This window comes from Lissotriton helveticus, chromosome 1_1, assembly GCF_964261635.1.
Source record: "Lissotriton helveticus chromosome 1_1, aLisHel1.1, whole genome shotgun sequence".
NCBI lineage: Eukaryota > Metazoa > Chordata > Amphibia > Caudata > Salamandridae > Lissotriton > Lissotriton helveticus.
This window is the reverse complement of record NC_136057.1, coordinates 1,297,118,663-1,297,137,242: the sequence shown is the minus strand read 5'-3', so window position 1 is coordinate 1,297,137,242 and position 18,580 is coordinate 1,297,118,663. Positions and strand designations below refer to the sequence as shown.

General features: G+C 44.3%; 1 protein-coding gene across 1 annotated transcript in view; it reads right to left on the bottom strand.

Moving 5' to 3' along the window:
- The window catches only part of ATP13A1 (ATPase 13A1), a 419,252-nt gene that overhangs the window by 265,259 nt on the left and 135,413 nt on the right, over positions 1 to 18,580 (bottom strand). The window contains exons 7-10 of the mRNA XM_078681078.1: positions 9,069 to 9,175; positions 4,561 to 4,690; positions 3,159 to 3,214; positions 2,451 to 2,577 (exon numbers count right to left, since the gene is read on the bottom strand). Of these exons, the coding sequence (XP_078537204.1) occupies positions 2,451 to 2,577; positions 3,159 to 3,214; positions 4,561 to 4,690; positions 9,069 to 9,175 (420 nt within the window). The remainder of the gene's footprint in view (positions 1 to 2,450; positions 2,578 to 3,158; positions 3,215 to 4,560; positions 4,691 to 9,068; positions 9,176 to 18,580) is intronic.

Below are 18,580 nucleotides of genomic sequence, written 5' to 3'. Positions count from 1 at the left end.
CACTTCGTGATCTGTGCGTAGATCTGGGGGACGCTTCTGGCGAGATCTCCACGATATTCAATCCAGGAGAGGAAGATCTGTCCCCTGATGACTTGGAGCCAGGGGACTGCACAATCACAGCGACCTTTCCCTCGACGGCGAGAGTTTCGACGTCGAAGACATCTGTGTGACCAATGGCGTCGAACGAGGTGTTCTCGACGTCGATCGTCCATGCCCCAGCGACCTCAACTGCGATCTTCGGCGTCGAGTCGGTGACCTCGATGTCGATCTTCCTCGACGTCGAGTGGAAGGTAAACCCTCATGTCGTCCTCTCGACGTCGATCTTCCTCGACGTCGTGTCGAGGACGACCTTCTTCGACGTCATGTCGACTGCGACCTTCGACATCGTGGAGAAGGAGATTGCTCTCGACGTCGCCTTGGAGTCTACCTCCTCGACTTCGAGTGGTGGGATCTAGACGATCCTCTCGACGGCGGCACGCCAGCCGGCGGCAATGAGGGAGCCGTCATGACTCTCAACGCTGACCCCGTCCGGGGTGGCGGCGAGTGTCTCGACGTCGACGGAAGCATCGACGGAGAATTTGAAACTGCAGCAGCCACAGACTTCGAGCCCGAAGTGTGGCGTCTCGACGTCGACTTCCTTGGCTGCGACAGAGATCTTCGACGTCGTGATGGTGATCCAGAAGAGCGCCTGGGTCTCTTCGACGGCGACTTTGACTGAGATTTTCTTCCTTCCTTCTTCCGGAGGAAGGAGATGTAGAACGCCACCGTTTTTGAGGATGCTCGCTTGAAGAAGACGGTCTGGGGCCTCCATCTCCACCCATCTGATGACTTTTGCCTTTCTCCAAGAGAGCATGAAGTCTGATGCGCTCTCTATCGCGAAGAGTTCTCCTAGGGAACTTCTGACAGGGATGGCACTGGTCAGGGTCGTGTGAAGCTGGAAGGCCCACGATGCACACAGAAGGACATTTACGGAAAAGGAGGAGGCATTCTGACAGGAATTTTTTTTGTGAATCAGCACAAAAAAAAAGCAGAAGCCTTAAACCAGAAAATGTCGAATTTTCTGAGAAAACCTCACAAAAACAATTTCAGTCAAAAACTGAAGAGCTCAAGCTCCAGGATCCTCACAGAAGGAGCCGGAAAAAAGAACTGACCCAACTGCCACCTGTGGTGCACCATGGGAGCAGGGGGTCACCTTCAGGTCTTAAAGGCACGGTACCCCTACTCTAATGCCTTAAAGGCAAGGCGTCAGTTTTTCTTTGTTTCTTTATACTCTACTGCAGCCTACTGGCAAATGCCTGCAATTACAGGTTTATCCTATGGCAATAAAGCATTGCTGTGTGCAAATGTTTACTGCTCTCTTTCTCTTCCTTAGGGGTTGTGAGAGTACTACTGTGTTTATGCTAATTTCTGTAATTTTGCGGCAGTTATGCCAGTTGTGCGATGTTTAGGCTGCAAATATATGTTTTCACATATATATACATATATATTTATATGTATTTTCTATATGCTCCGGGATCCCCCACATGGGCGGGGATTATTCATAGATTATGACTATTGAGGAGTATCCCCTGGATGAGAATGGCATGTTACTAATACACTGTCTTTTTCCAATTAACACGTTAACTACCATGTTCTTTTGCCTTTCCTGGGGTGTGACTTTATTCTAAAACGCTTTTGTTTTTAGATTCCTTTTGTACTTCTGCACATTACCTTTTACTTATACCAATGTCTTACAGCAGTACACCCTTCTCAACCAATTACACCAACATACATGTAATTCATTCACCATTAAGCTCAGCGCTGTAATTACTTCAATCAATCAATCAATCAATAATGCCATTTGTATAGCGCACTACTCACCCGGGAGGGTCTCAAGGCGCTTGGGGGGAGGGGTATGCTACTTCCAAATCATTGCTCCCTCAATGCCTTCACCTGGGCCAACAGTATTCCTTATTTTTATACCAGCTTATTGAGATTTTGCATTTGTACCCAAGTTTCCACTATTCAAGAAGATGGGTTTGGTCTGTGCAAGTGACTCAAGTGAAAAATGTAAATATCTTTAAAAGTAGCTGTTTTGCATTTCTCCTATACATGCAAGTTAATAAATATTTTTCCAAACATAACACTTGTTATCAGAAATGTTTGTTCTAGTAGTGAAATAGTTCAAATGAGATATGAAGAGAAAAAAAGTTCAGCTATTGCGAACTCATAACTGCTTTCCTTTGATCACTCTTCACAAAGCTGGGGAAACTAATCTCAGAGTGGGCCAAATAAAATTCTAGAACACAGCAAACCATAAAAGATGGCAACAATGAACTCTTCCTACAGTAGGTGTGTTGTAACCTAAGCTACAAAGTGCTATACTCGCATTCAAAATCTACTGTAAGAACACATTAAAAAGGTAGAACGATTGCCAACTTTCCAATCAGCATAAAGAAATCCCTGCTTACCTTCAATCCATACGTATGCTGCAGCTGCAATTGCAAACACAAGCAGGAAAAGGATAAATATGAAGGTTTCCAAATTATTAGCTGTAACTCTCTTCACACCGAACAGGATAGTGCGCAGTAGTTTACCCTAAAAAAGAAAAGAGAACACAATCCTTTCACCCATTTATTAATCCGCATGAAAAGACTTTTTCCTGATCTGCAGATAGCTCCGTCACACCATCCTTTGTGTGGGTGGTGCAAAAAAAGAAACATCTCAGCATTCGAATTTCACTTATTCAGAACTAAACATTTTCCTCATCACCATTCCTGAGCTCACAGACTTTGGAAAAATACAATTAAGATTACTGTAAACGTACAAGAGAAGCAGTTTTATAAGCAACAAACATTCTGCACTTGCTCTAAAGAAAAAGTGAATATGCTGCAACCACCCCAAAGCTCATTTATAACAGACCAGTGGTCATTCTCTGGCTAACAGAAGCAACATTCAGACAAACACATAGGTCAAGTCTTCTTTTGAAATAATTTAAACAGACAAAAGGAATATATAATAAAATTCATACCAGCTGATGCCACACAGAGAGCTTTAAAGAACACTTGAGAGATCACCACATGTAAACACTGAGCACTAGACTCAGAAAATGTATACAAACACCTTGCACAAGAACGAAAGAAAAAGCATTTTCAACAGTGTATTATTTTAGCCTGTACCTGAGAAGTATTGAAACCAGTCCTCAAGACATAGGCCACACACCCATTATCAACAGCTAGGGAGAAACAAACAGGAGAAAATTAGATCAAGAAAGACTAACTTCAGGGCAAACAGATTTCAACAGAATAGGCAAGTCCTGCAAATCCTAGTTTAGCTTTAGGGAGCAATTCCAGGCCTCAAAAATGTAAACTACATCTTTCCCCACTCAACCTTGCTTGAGCTTTTGCTTAAAATAACCTAGAGCTTAGTTGTACTTGGGTGCAATGTCCCTGTTTATGTTGCTGAGCACCTTTAACAATGTGTGCTGGGTGCAAACAGGGACACTGCACCGAATACATACAATTCTCTGGGCCTAGAGCATTAGTGAAAGGCAGACTGTTTATTTTAAAGCAAGCAATCAGTCTTTCACGGTGTAGGTGGTACCCAGCCTGCTTTACAAAGGGGAACAGAAATTACCCTGCAAACAGATGCAATGAGCACTGTGTCTGTGTCCGGCTGCAGGGGACGTCTTGTTGCTGGTTTTTAGGGCGAGGGAGGTCGGGACAGAACGAAACATTCAGTACAAATCATGACAGCCTCTTTGCCAACGTCCATATGGTGTGAAACGTCAATAATATGACGCTCCCACATCCACAATATGGTAAAGTGTTCACATTTTCCCCTCATTTGTATGAGGCTACAGTGCAATAGCTATATGTGCATCAGCACGGATTGCATTATAGGAGGGGGGAGCACAGGGGTCTGCAGTCCAGCCCCATCTGTTATACTACAGTGAAAGTGCAGAAAATGGGCACACATGCACTTTGTTCACCAGAGGCATTGTTTGTTATATAGCGACTGGTGACCAAAGAAGGAGAACCCTACCTTTGCGGCAGACAGTGAAAGCGGTCACCGGTCAGGGCGACTTACAGCTATCTATCCCAGCATCAGCCACAGCATAGAGGATTCCAGGCGGAAGCAGTGCTAAGTAATAAACAAGCATTAAGTTTTCCTGCACCTTAGGCACCCTGCCAGCTCTGTATGTCTTGAAGAAGGGGGTTGGGGAGAAAAGGTTTGAAGGAGAGGCACACGTGCAAGTCAAAATGATTTTTGCGTAGGTGAAGAGTGGTCCTCCACAGTGCGCATCCACTATGGCACCATCATAGCCTAGGCTCTTCTGCAGCATATTCTTAATTCTAAATAGTAGGCTCGTGACTAAAAACGACAGGGTACATGTCCCATTTGAACTATCTAGGGAAATGTTCAATCTAGCTACAAATTGTGCTTCGTTTCTGACACAACCATATAAGAAGAGCTTGGAACACAAATTTTAAACACAAGGTGTATAATGTCAGCAGTTTGAGAATTAAACAATTGACCAATGAATCATCATTTAATTCCAAGTATATAGTAAAAACATACGTTTCAGGCCTGAGCTCGCTTTCTGGGGTGGAGTATGCTGCACCACTTTGGTCCCGCCAAATATTAAATGCAGTCTAGAGTCTGCCTGCATATCCAGTATATGATTAGGGTCCAAATCCTCAATCGGTTCCTGAAATAAAGCAGTAAAAGGTGGTTTACGGTCAGTGTGTAAAAAGAAAAACTGCTTACACACTTCGTTTAGAATAACAGAGTTATTCGACCCAGAGTGCACGGAGGCCTGCTAACCAGACCTCAGTGCCATTGCCTGACCCCAAAATGTGTATGCTACATTGGCTATACCCAATTGACGTAGGCTAACTTTCCTTTAAGTCCCTGGTATATGGGCCCCAAGGCACGTAAGTTAGAGAGTCACCCCAGGGATTGCAGTGCCGCAGGGGTATGACACAGGTAAAACAAGTCTCCCAGTCCACCACTGCAGATTGGAAGAGCAGTTTCTAACCTGCATGCCCGACTTTGCCAATTAATCCAACGGAAAAGCCAAACCTCCCTCTGCAATATGTGTAAGTTGTCTCTATGGCAGGCCTACTGAGCTCTAAGGCAGGGTGCAGCATATATCACGGCCAGACGATTTATTTCACATGTTCTGGGAGTAAAAAATTGAACAAGTTACTTACCTTCGGTAACTATATATTTGTAAAAGACATTAATTAGTTATGAATTACTCACCTTAGAATTACCCCAGGCGTCAGACTGGATCTGGAGAATTTTTCTTCAGCAGTACCCCTGCGTGTCGATAGGTGGCGTCGGTTGACTCCGCGTCGTGGTTGCCGGAATGACGTTGCAGTATCTACTTACAATCCGCCCTTGCGCGCCGACGTCAGTTCTTTACACAACATTCCATGCCAGAACCGCAGAGCCATGCAAGACATGCAAAACACTGAACACTGGTGCACAAAAACCAGGGCCCTAAAGGTAAGTCCCTTACCCTAGAAATCAGTTAGCAGAACAGGGAGGATGGATGGGGCGGTGAGGAATCCATAACTAATCTTTGTCTCTTACAGATATATAGTTACCGAAGGTAAGTAATTTCTTCATCTGAAAGAGACAATTAGTTATGGATTCCTCACCTTAGAATACTTACCCCAGCAATACCAACCCTGGAGGTGAGTCTGCGAACCAAGTTCACACCAGATAGTCCTGGAGAACTGAATGGCCAAAGAAGTCGTCTCTCCGGTCTTGGCTGTCCACGCAGTATTGTTTGGTAAATGTGTACAACGAAGCCCACATAGCTGCCTGGCAAATGTCATGAAGGGGAACTCCATGTCCCAAAGCAGTAATGGCTGCTGTCGCCCTGGTGGAATGGGCACGCAACCCCACTGGAGGTTCCTTTTTCACTAAGGAAGAGCAGATTTTTATGCAAATAACGACCCATCGAGAGATGGCCTGATTCTGCGTGGCCTGACCCTTCTTGGTGCCCACATAGCCAACAAAGAGTTGGTCGTTTACCCGGAATCGTTTCGTGCGATACAGATTGAAGAAAAGCGCACATTTTAGATCCAGAAGGTGGAGCCTCTCCTCCTCTTTAGAAGGATGCGGGGGCGGGAAGAAGGTAGGCAAAAGTGATGGTCTGTCCCACTTTGGGAAGGAAAGAAGGACTAGTACGAAGGCCAACCTTGTCCAGATGAACAGCCAGGAAAGGAGGTTTGGAAGAAAGACTGAAGCTCACTCACCCTGCGAGCAGAGGTAATGGCAACCAGAAAAGCAGTTTTAAGTGTCAGAAGGCTGAGAGGACAGTTATGGAGCGGCTCGAAGGGAGTGCACATAAGGTAGGTCAGAACCAGTTTCAAGTCCCACTGAGGCATTACAATGTGAATTGGAGGATACAAGTGAGCGATAGTGCCCAGAGCTGCACCCTGCTGGGCCAAAGAAAGAATGAAGAGGAAAACTTCTGAAAGGGGACATAAAGGGGATCCACTGCCTTTGCTGTGCACTATGCCACAAATTTGTTCCATCTAGAGGCGTATATCGTTTTGGTGAAGGGACGCCTGGCTGACAAGATAATGTCACAGACTTCAGGAGGAAGGTCAAAACCGGACAACTGTTGCCACTAAATCTCCAAGGAGGTGGAGGCTGGACAGGTTCGGACAGAGGACTGTCCACTGCTGCTGCAACAGAAGATGCTCCCGAAGGGGCAGTCTGGTCGAAGGATCGATGGCCATGTGCAAGAGCTTGGGATACCAGACGCTACGTGCCAGTCTAGGGCCACGAGAATGACTTGGGCCCGGTCGAGCTTGATCTTCTTCAGCACTCTGGGTAGAAGTGGTACAGACGGAAAAGAGTATAGAAGACCGCAACTCAACTTGCAACAAAAAGCGTCGCCTAGCGAGTGCAGCCATAGAAATTATAAACGTGCAGAACGGCGGACATTGCACGTTCTCTTCGGTGGAGAATAGATCTGACCGAGGCTCTCCCCATTGCTGAAAGAGACCTTGCACCACCTCTGAATGAAGATGCCATTTGTGATCCACCATGCATCGGCGACTGAGTTTGTCTGCCCTGGCGTTCAGAGAACCTGCCAGGTGTTGAACCACCATGGACATACCCTGATGTTCCAGCCACATCAGAGATAGGCCCATCACCTTGATCAATAGCAATATCAAAATCTACTCTAAGATTTTTGCTAAGAGACTGGCATCAGTTATTAAAAAAATCGTATCTCCCCCAACAACATGGTTTTGTGCCCGGGCGCGAAACCATTGATCATATACGTCGAACAATTACCCTGTTTGATTATACTAAGGTTACAGGAGACCCTATGGCGCTAATTCTGATGGATGGAGAGAAATATATATATATATATATAATCAGCTCCTTACAGCTCAGCTCAGCGCAGCGCGCCAGCAATATATATATATCAACACTATTGATAAAGGCGGCAGCCGAAACGCGTCTGGTCGTGTTAAGAGAAGCCCAATAAAAACTGGGAAATCTACGTTCCTGTGAGTGCTGGTATTTTGTTGTACCATGAGCCTTGGATTCTGAATCCGCACGGTGTCCATCACCGCGCTACAAAGCACCCGGCCGTGAGTGACGGGGGAAAGCAAGATGGAAACTGAGCGCAATATATATATATATTTATATATATTTTAAAACCACAATCCCTTGGGACTCCAGTGGGACTGTGACATTTCAAACAAAAATTAAATAACTGAAATGCCAGCCGGCTAATTAAATAAAAAAAAAATGTATCCCCAGTGTGGATCGGGCCCGGTGGTCCTCAATATGAAATATATGGGGAGGGGAGCATGAGTAAGCCCCCTTCCCATACCACTCAGGGTTGTTGACCCCACCCCCTGGGGCCAAATGCACTTTGAAGGTGAGGAATTCATCCTCCCCCGCCCCAAAACCCTGCCCACACTCTTCTGGGCAGGGAACTCCACTTTGCTCCAGACAGGCAGGAGCAGTATAAAAATTCAGCTTCAACTCAGGTGGGAGCAAATAAAAGGTGCTGGCTCCCACCAGCACTTTCCCACCAGCACTTAGTGTGGTGCAGGCTAGTGAGCCGGCTGGGGCTGCAGGTACCCTTGGGCTCCGCCGCAGCCACCAACATAGTGTTTCACAGGTGGCCCTACTTTACTAATTTTGCAGTGGGTTGCTGTGTGAGCTAGTCATGTGTGACATGATGGTTACAAATAGTTACTACGAGCATGAAGAATTCTTATGTTAGTTTTATCATTTTTATTTCCTTGTATGTCTCCAGTTGCGTTTTAAATTGCTATCTATGTTATATGTACCCACAGGACGAAATTAAATAGTGCACCTTCAGATATCGCTGTCCCACAGAACTATACTAACCAGTATAGTGTGCTTATCGATGAATGTATGTATGTGTTTGTAATAGAGGAGTTAGGAGAGTAAGGGTCTGGGTCCTAAAGAAAACCTGGTACACTTTTAAGGCCATTATATAGGCTGAACCATGTCAACCCATTCAGATGCCGGGATATTAGATAGTCCCAAGCATCTCCACAGATATTAATCATCCTTTAGACCTATCCCCATTAAAAAAGTCTTTGGGTTACGATATAGGGATTTTCAGACTTTCTAAATCCTGCTTTCAGATTTATTCACCCCCTCAAAAGTACTCCTTGAAATTACTAGAAGCCCATTTACCGCTAGAATAATTTCTGGTAAATCAGGTGTGGCCAATGCTGAAGCACGTCATCTTGGGGGTATGTAGGTCAAACCTATCAATGTTTTATGGATTCCTTGGTCCAACACATACTGGGAGACATAGTACGAAACATTAACTCCATACCAAGGGGCATTTCCCATGATGTGGGTCTCTTTTTACTTTTGGATATCAGAAATAGACAACACCCTTGAAAGAGGACAAATAAATCGGAGCTTGAACATTGTCTCTGCCATAATAATACAACCCAAAAAACGCCCACTGAAGCCAGAACACACAGATCTAGGTAGAATATGTATTTAAGCTGATCTGATTTGAAAATGGTTCACCAATCACTAGTCACTCTTTTCACAGTTACCTTCATTTGGGGGACAGATTCTCCAGTTAACATGGCTTCATCCACTATACATCTTCCTCTAAGCAACAGTACGTCACACGGAACCAAGTTCTCATGAGGGGACCGTCCTGTAGGAGGGAAGCAGGTAGAATTAAAAAACCATGATCCAGAGCACACAATGTATTTGGAAGTATTTTTGCAAGTAGGTGCTCTGAAAACCAATGTTAGACTGCCATTGACGGTGAAAGAAGGTGAAAATATTTCTATTACTGGGTATTTTTGCAGGAATGAACAAAGGTGGCTTGGGGGGAGGGATGGGGCACCATTGTATTTGCAAGCGGATTCCAAAGCAATCAAGCCTAAAACATACCAAGTCTGTTCCTAGTTGCATTTCATCACTCCCTACATAATTTTTAAGGACACATTTGTGCTTGCACATTTTCCAGAGGCTTAGTAAAACTGTTCAGATCCACGGTTTCACACTAGTGACAAGAGCAATATTAACGTTACAACTACAGCGTGCAAGGTTATTGAATATGTGCGACAATGAGGAAGGAATGAAGACAGAGGTAGAAAACAATGGCCACGCTGACAAAGCATCCCCCCATTTTTACACTGCATAGTCAACTAAGTGTTAGGACAGAGTTTTCAAGGGATACTTTAAAGATTAGGAGAAAGGGCACTGAATTAACAGTTTATAAATAAAATGGCTGTTAATGTTAGGATGTCTACTTCTTTTAACTTCTTTAGTGCAGAGGACATGCCCTCTGTACTACCTTTACTGTGTGGAGGATGAAGGTGTTGTGCCCTCCCAACCCAAGCAGACAAACCCTCGGGTGCTTGTACCTTAGGGATACCCTTTACAGTCTCCATCTGGGGCTTCTGGGGAAAAGCTTCCAGTGCAGTTAAACTTTTTTCCTGTGAGCACGAAATGGAATGTAAAGTAGGAGCCTTCCAGCTTTTTCTACTTTCACCAATGTAGGTTTCTCAGACGTACTCCAACTTTTCCAATCGTACTTCACCCTAGGTAATTTCTGTAGGAAAGTGTTCCTTTTTGACATGGCCACACCCACTTTTTGTGTTATCTACTGCAATTTTCTGATGCAATTTTGACAGTGTACTGGGTTCCTGCTATCCAGGTCCCCAGTGCAGAATCTCTTTCCCCAAAACTGTACAATTGTTCCCACAAACGGCAATACCTTTATAACCCCATGCAAGTCCCTAGTAAATGGCTAAAGAGGGTCACTAATGGGCTGCAGTATGTATTGTGCCAACCTAAGAGACCTCCCAGCAACATCATGTAAACTGCCATTGCAGGCTGCATGCCTTGGTGCAGAAAGAAGTGAAGACATAACAGGACACTACCCGTGTACCATGCCTGCAGACACTGCATGCAGCATAGGTAAGTCACTACTACAGCAGGCCTTACAACCCCAAGGCAGGGTGCCCTATACTACATGTGTGGACATATCTGCATGAGCAGAAAAGCCCCTGTGATGTCCAAGTCGATTCTTAGATATCACTAGTGAACAGGGAAGCTATGTTGAGAACATGTGATGGATACTGGCATTTAAAAATTCCGCAGCTACATGATGGATTTACTGAAACTAGAGATGTTTGGTATCAATCATCTCACATAAACGCACACCGATTCCAGTTATGGATTTATTAATACATGCACACAGAGGGCACTTTAGAGGTGCCCTCTGAAAACCTACTGAGGACTAGAGTACTGGCTGAATGGTGTAGGCAAGTATGCCACAACAGACAGGTTTCTGACCCCCTGTAGGTGAGATCCAGCGCTTTAAGGGCAGAAACAATGCCTGCCTCGGCCGGAGGGGTTGCCATCTCATCCAAGCAGGATGGCTAAGTGATCATTATATCAAGGCAGGAGGCTTCAAAGGCCTCTGCCGCCTTTGATATGTGACCCAAGGCTTCCCCAGAAAGGGAAATGCCACCACTTGTCCCGGGCCCATTTGGCAACAGGACAGACGGGAAAATTAGCTAGTCAGGCAGCGTATTCCTCCCTCAAGCTAGTCCCACTCCTAAGGTGGGCTACCGGATGTGAACGCAATACTTAAAATTCCACCATCTTGGTTTAGGCGGAATTAGGATGACTGGGTCAGTGTTATGATCACTTCCCATGGGAAATGGTCATATATAGTCTGTAGACACCTGGTAAGTAGCCCATTGGCTACTACCTCTCACTCTCCTTAACGCCACAGTCTCTTTCCCTAAAACTGTACACGCCCAGGTCGCTCCCCTCCTGCCGCACAGCTCCACCGGTTGTGCCTGTGCCTCGCCGCTGCTGACGCGAGTTCTACCCTGCTGTGCCCCCGAGCGTGATGTTTGACTGACTGTTTTTCGGTAGTTATTTTGCTGCCTGGTTCTCTATACCGTTTTCCATGGTTGCCTTTGTCTCCCACTGCTGTATGCTTAATTGTATTTTTATTTTTTTATAAAATTGTTTGCCTTGCGCCTTGCCCGTTTTCCCCCACCTCCCCCTTCTCTTCTGAACCCTCGCCCAATTCCCGCCACTGCTCCCCTGCGGCCCGCCCCCTCGGGAAACAACCATCACAACGCAACTTTAACGACGCAGTACCATCACAACGCAACTTTTACAACGCAGATGCCATTACAACGCATGGCATTACAACGCAGGTGCTATTACAATGCAAGCCATTACAACGTAAGTATAGGTAAGTCCAAAGCACGCAAACGTACCATCCCAACCAGCACCTCTGCACCCAGACGCCGCAGGGCAGGTAACGAGTAACTGCTGTTGGTACTTTGGACCTTGGCCCCCTACTAACCTAAGTCCAAAAAGGAGACCCCAGAAACCTACCATAAATAACTGTATGCAACATATGCCTTTTCCCCCATAGGGAAGCACTGCTAGATAAAGACGCATTTAAGTGCACATTTTACTTACCTGTAAAAATCAACATAAAAAAGTACTTACTTGAGAACTAAGTTCTTGGTATCAAAATAGACAAAATATGGCTTATTTTTCTAAATTGGTCATGGATTTAATCTAGTGTGTGTGTTTTATGTATTGCCTTCGAGTACAACAAATGCTTAGCACTACCCTCTAATAAGCCTAAGCTGTTCGTCCACACTACCACAAAGGAAAGCATCATTATCATTTATTATTTGTTATCATTTTTGTCTCTGCAAACCAATAAGGGTTACCTGGACTCTACACAGTGTACCTCGTTTTGGTCCACTATATAAAGAGTCTGCTTACTACAGTCCCTAATTTGGGGGGGGGGGGGGTGACGGGGGGGTCGGGATCACTGTAAGAGGGCACACATTTCCACTAGACCACAGGGTCATTTATTTATTTTAATGGGGAAACAAACCCATGGCACAGCTCCCATAATGATATAGATATAGATTTACATACACACCTACACTCACACCCACACACACACACACCCCTACACTCACCCACCCATACACCTACCACCACCCACCCACCTACACACCTACACCCACACCCCCCTGCACCCACACACAGACACCCCTACACACCCCCCCTACATCCACCCATACGCCCACACATACGCCCAGCCACACACCTACAGCCACACATAACCCATTAGTGTTCAAAATGAACTAGCTCAAAAAAAGCTAATGTGCAAGAGTGTTAGTCAATGTTATCGGAGTAATGAATATTGATTTAAATGTAGCATCAGGGCACACTCAAGCACTGCTCTGAAAGAACAGACCAGCCTTACCAGACACCTCTTCCTCATACTTCACCAACCCCCCACCCACCCCCAAACAAACTTGAATCTGATGCTCAAAATAATGGTCTCAAGTCAATTTTATGGCTTTACAGAGAAGTAGCTAAATTAACTTTAGTCTGTCTACTTTTGTTTTATCTAACAAGTTAAATGAGATTTAAGTTCACCTATTGCTAGATCTTGACAGCAGACAGATACAGTGGCACAGGAAACTTGCCTTAATTGGATCGACTGCTTTCAGAAACAGCTTTTTTAGGTGTTGCAAAATAAGGTCAAACCAGTCCGTATTCATGGCACAACTCCATTTCAGAGATAGGGAACCTGGTTTAACGCTAAGGCAGGAGAAAAAGACAACATGCAATGAGCCTTTCAAAGCCTGAGGTTTGACGGTTAGATTAGACTTTCATTATAAACTATTGTATTTTACCACTGTCTAGGAGACAAGGCATAAGATGAGGCTGCACGGAAAAACTAGATACAACTATTCACAGTTTTCTTTTTAGTAAAGCACCAACTACAGGTCAATGTTTAACATATATTTCCAAATGGAAGACAGTGGCTTCCGTGGAAACCTGAAGCTTGGGAATGCATGCATTAATACAGGATTAGGCAGTACAACTAAAGACCACTCGCAAAATAGTGTATCAGATATATTGGTGAAGTGCATCTTACATAATATAGAATGGCATGAAAGCAACATGCATTAGCAGCTGTTTCAGAGCTGGAAAGCACAATTTATTTTGCGTTGGGTTACTCTTTTCCTCTCCCCAATTGTAACTGTATCCTGTTTCTCGCTCTCACAAAATCCTAAAGTTGTACCTCATCTATACTTCCCTGAACACAAACCATACAACAATAATCTTTCATGGAGGGGTGACCAAGCAATGCTGCAACAGAATGAGAGCAGTACTGAATACAGAATGTAATTTCCCAGAATGCCTCATTAAAGGCAGGACAAGTTACTATAAATATGAACACAGAAGAGGGATTACCAGCTGTGAGAAAAAAAAAACTGAGTGGTCCCTTAATATAAATGGAGTAAATATTTATTTCCAAGAATAAATCTTACAGAAATGTAAATCCGTAAAAATATAATACAACTTCAAAAGCATACATCATAAAATTGACTATATACTGATTTATCAAATGTAATATACACATTCAATGTTCAAGGAACATCTGAAAAGTCTCTACTACTACAAGAGATTAGCAACCCTTAAAACTTTGACAAAACTAAAAAGATCTTTTCTGAATTGACTTACTATAACTTACAATAACAATCCTTACTTCAAACATTTCACTGAAAATAGAGAGACTTTTGCTTCACTTCTGGTCATTAGACCATATCTCTTGAAGGGGTGGTTGGAAGTCTATTAGAATCATAGTATTTATTAAAGAGCTTGAAGGTTTTGTTGAAAACCAACAAGAGTGTAGCCCAGTGGAACCAAATCTGCACAATGAGAACATGGGCTTCACATATTTTAGGATAAAAATAATTTATATTTAATAATACAGGAGGGAGATCTAAAATAAAAAGGCTGAACAAGAGGGGCACTAGGACATACCCCTGCCTCAGGCCATTATCAACTCAATTTTTTTTCCCCAGACAGTACCCCAAGCTCATAAATTGACCTGAACCCAATTTCGGGAATGCAACTTTTGAATCATAAACAAGCTCTGCAGTATATTTTAATTCTGTCATTTATTTCATAAAGTAGCACAAGCAACCAGGTAAAAAGTGCCATAAAAAATCCACGAAGCAACAACATAATTTCCAAACTGTTGCTATCCATCTCCTTACAGATGACCAAAGGACCATACAGTGGTCCATAGTGAAATAGCTTGGTCTGAATTCACCCTGCTTTCTTGGGATAATACCAGCACGAAACTGCCAGCTCATAAAATGCATTAGCAATGTTGGAGAATAAATCGTAGACATAGTATCCAACAAGGGGATCAACCTGTAATTTGCCGGCTCCTCCAACCTACTGTTCTTATTGATCGTCTTAATAATTGTAACTCACCACAAATCAAGTCTCATGCCTGTGGATGAGAAAAAATGGGCTTAAGACCTCAGTCCATTAAAGGGGTCTGACTTAAATATTGCTGTTGGGAGACTATCCGGGCTACCGGCCAGAGACAATTTCATATTACAACTATCCCCAAAATCACCCCCACCTGCTGTAACATTAAGTAACTGCCCACCAGATGTTCTTCATTACATCAGGGAATTTTCCAAAGAGGGACTTCTATATAGTTCAGTAATGAAGCCAAGTTATTGAGCTTTACATACTTGAACCTCTAAATTACAAGGGCTGAGTTAACAAGGGGCCAAAATGTTTTTGAATTACTATGCAATATTTCTTCTTGCATTTTGCCCGAATTAAGTTTGTGGAAGCCTTTGTTAGGTCTCGCCTGCGTTGCAGCGCATGTGCTGCTCGCCTTGGTGAGATCTATAGTGGTCGATTTTCTGTTTGGCTTCTTTGGAAGCGAGGTTTGTGTCCGCCCTGTCTCCCTTAGGCCCCGCCCACCCAGACTGGACGTCTGTTGCTGGTCATTCTCGTGCTGCGTCTCTTCACTTCTCCCTTCTCACGAGGCGGTGGGCGTGTCGGCACATGTTTCTCCCTGTGTCTCCGAGCAGATGGAGATCTGCATCGTGCTTTTGACAGTCGCGTGTTTATTTTTGCATCACGCTTAAAGTGAAAGCCTGATGCAAATATAAACAAGCGGCTTGCATTGGCAGCTTGTTCTTTCTCCATTCGCGCATGCTCTTTCAAACCCAGCTCTCCCTTTTGTTATCTCTTAGTACACGCTCTCTTTCTTGCCCTCTCTTTTCCATCCTATCCTCTGTCTCGATCGCTTTTGTTAATCTTTTGCACTTGTATTCTTTCTCGATTATATTACTTTCTCTCCTTGTTTCTCTAACGTTACCACCCATGGAGTATTGGGTCGGGGACAAGCAGCGATGCGCACGCTGCAGCAGCGCACGTGAAGCTGGCATTCACGCCCCTTGCCCTGGAAAGGAGCGCCGGCCTAGCAGCTGCTGTGTGGCGCTGTCCCCAACCAGCAGACCACCCTTTCCCAAGCTGAGGCATGGTGTTTGCGTTGTGTTTTGCTATATTAGGGTAGCTCTCACCTTCCCTTAATCTGTCCATCGCAGTACTTATGGAGCTTGCTACCACAAATCCGGATCAGCTCCTCTGAAGGCTGGGGTGACCCATCAGGGCACTACCGGTGAGAGAGATGGCATTGCGAAATGCAAATTTAACTCAGGGTCCACCCTCTGGAAACACCCCTGCCCCATCCCTTCACTCGGCTGGGACTTCCCGATGCTCCGGTCCCCGGCTGCGCTGCCTGGAACTGTTCCGGCCAGGAGACCTCCATGTTGAACCGGGAGTCCTTGCCCTTCTTGTAACAAGGAGGTTAAAGGGCCCGATCTCTGCAGAGCAGCTCCCCTTTACCCGTAATCAGTGGTATTTCAGCACCAACTCTGCCCGTCCTGGCCGGAAACCCATCACCCCACACCCGCTGATTTTATTACAAAGGGCCTCACAATCCCTCCAGCCCTCTCCGTTGGCCTTCGTTATCAACCGCTTCTCCGGACCAAGATATCAGTCCACGCTCGCATCGCAAAGCGGGCCAGTGCCCACACCACTTTCGAGCTTGCAGCCCGGCCAAGGACGAGGGGAAGGAGGAAGAGGAGGGATCCGTGAACCTCCCTAGGGCGCGGATCGCAATGTAATTAAACTAAAAAGTATGCACTGAACACTTTTCTATGCACATCGGGTATTTTTTTATTTATATTGAATATATTAACATCTACTGAAAAATACTTGGCTACTTTCAGAACATTTCGTATGGTAAATATGTTTCAAGTCATTCCCGCCCCTGACCCCCCTCGCCTGCCCCCAATGCACGAAAGTCACGCTTCATAGTTCACAAGCGCACTGTTAATAAAAGACGAAATAGACGAACGCTTTCTCCATTGTTTCCCTCCACCCCCATTCATGCCCTTCGTGTGGCTTTTACACAGAAGAGTTTCCACACCATGCCACACAGTTCCACACAATTCCATACCACACAACAAAATGACACCCCACTGCATAGCACATAATCACACCACACATAAATCTACTGGCACACAGCAACACTCCACAAAAACACACTCCACACCGTGCCACATCATTCTACTCCACATAATTTAACTTAGTCTCACACAATTCCATGCAACACAATTCAACTCCACACAATTCAATTCCACAGCACACAATTCCACTCAACACAATTTCACTACACACCGCATACATCTAATCCACACCACAGAATTCCACATCATGCCACATAATTCAATACCACTTCACATAATTCCACTCAATACATGACACTTCACAACGCACAATACCACATCAGTCCACTCCAGTTAATACCACATACTTACTATTCACATAATTCCATTTCACAAGCATACCCTCAACCAACATTTCTCATACTGGTTCACTTCAGGTCTTACAGCACAGTTTCTTTAACATAACTTTTCAAAAAATCCAAACAGCAAACGGACACTCTCCTCCACTTCTTTTGGTGTGTACACAAACACAGCCTCTTTATGTGTCTATAACCTTCTCTCCCATTCATTCTCTCCAACACACTCTTTCTACTACACCATCTAGTCTTCATTCGCCACTTCATACACAAACTACCTATGCCTCTCAATCTTACTTGCTTTCTATTTTATACAGCTCTCACCCCTATCTTTTCACCGTACCACATAATTCCACTACATAAATACACTACCACTACACAGTTCAACCCCACACTATTTCACAACTAACAATTCCAATCCAAACCACATAATTCCAATACAAACAACGTACATCCACTCCAAACAAAAAACATAAGTAAAAAACAATATAATTTACACAATAGCTCAAACTTTCGCAAATGTGAGACCTATTGCATTGCAAATGCTTGTTGTAACAATGTCTGATATTTGCTTTTCAAAGTATTACAATCCCATGTAGCCTGGTAGCTCCCACTATTGATTGATTTGCGGTGCACCCTATATAGCGTTTTGTTGGTCTTGGAGCGCTTTATAAAACCATCCCAATAAAATCCTAGTTATATTAACATCAATATTGTGATCAGAATTATAACCTGCCCCAAGGATAATGCTGTTTTTTAACCCCTTCGACGCTCATGACGAGCTCAGCTCGTCATGAGTTACGCCTGTCGTACGCTCATGACGAGCTGAGCTCGTCATGAACCGCGGGATTTTAAAAAAGTCAGCGCACAGCGGGAAAACGCGTAGCGCGCATGGGGTTAAGAAGATGGTTATACAATTATCACAGGAATCTATCATGGATGTGTTAAATCTAAAACAAAATAATTATTGGAGATTCTCCTGCAACTGAAACCCTAAATCTATGGTTATAAGTAGGTTTAGATTTATTTTTATTTTATTTTTTTTATTACATTTTTATTAAAAGATGAAAAACAACATACAAGGCAGAAAAAAGGAAACAGTGTACATGAACATGTGTTCACAGAGGACACCTAGGAACGATATTATACAATAGATCAATGGCATATGTTGTGGGGAGGGGGCCAGCGGGGAAACAAATTAAGAATAACATAAAGCACACAATATATGGAATGTCGGATCAGGGGGACTTCGGGGTTTTCAACAAATGGAGGCATACATATATTTCCACGGTATGCGTTCCATTGGCCCCAGATGCTGTTCCACTTCCTAGGTTTGCCCCGTGCCACATACACAGTCTTCTC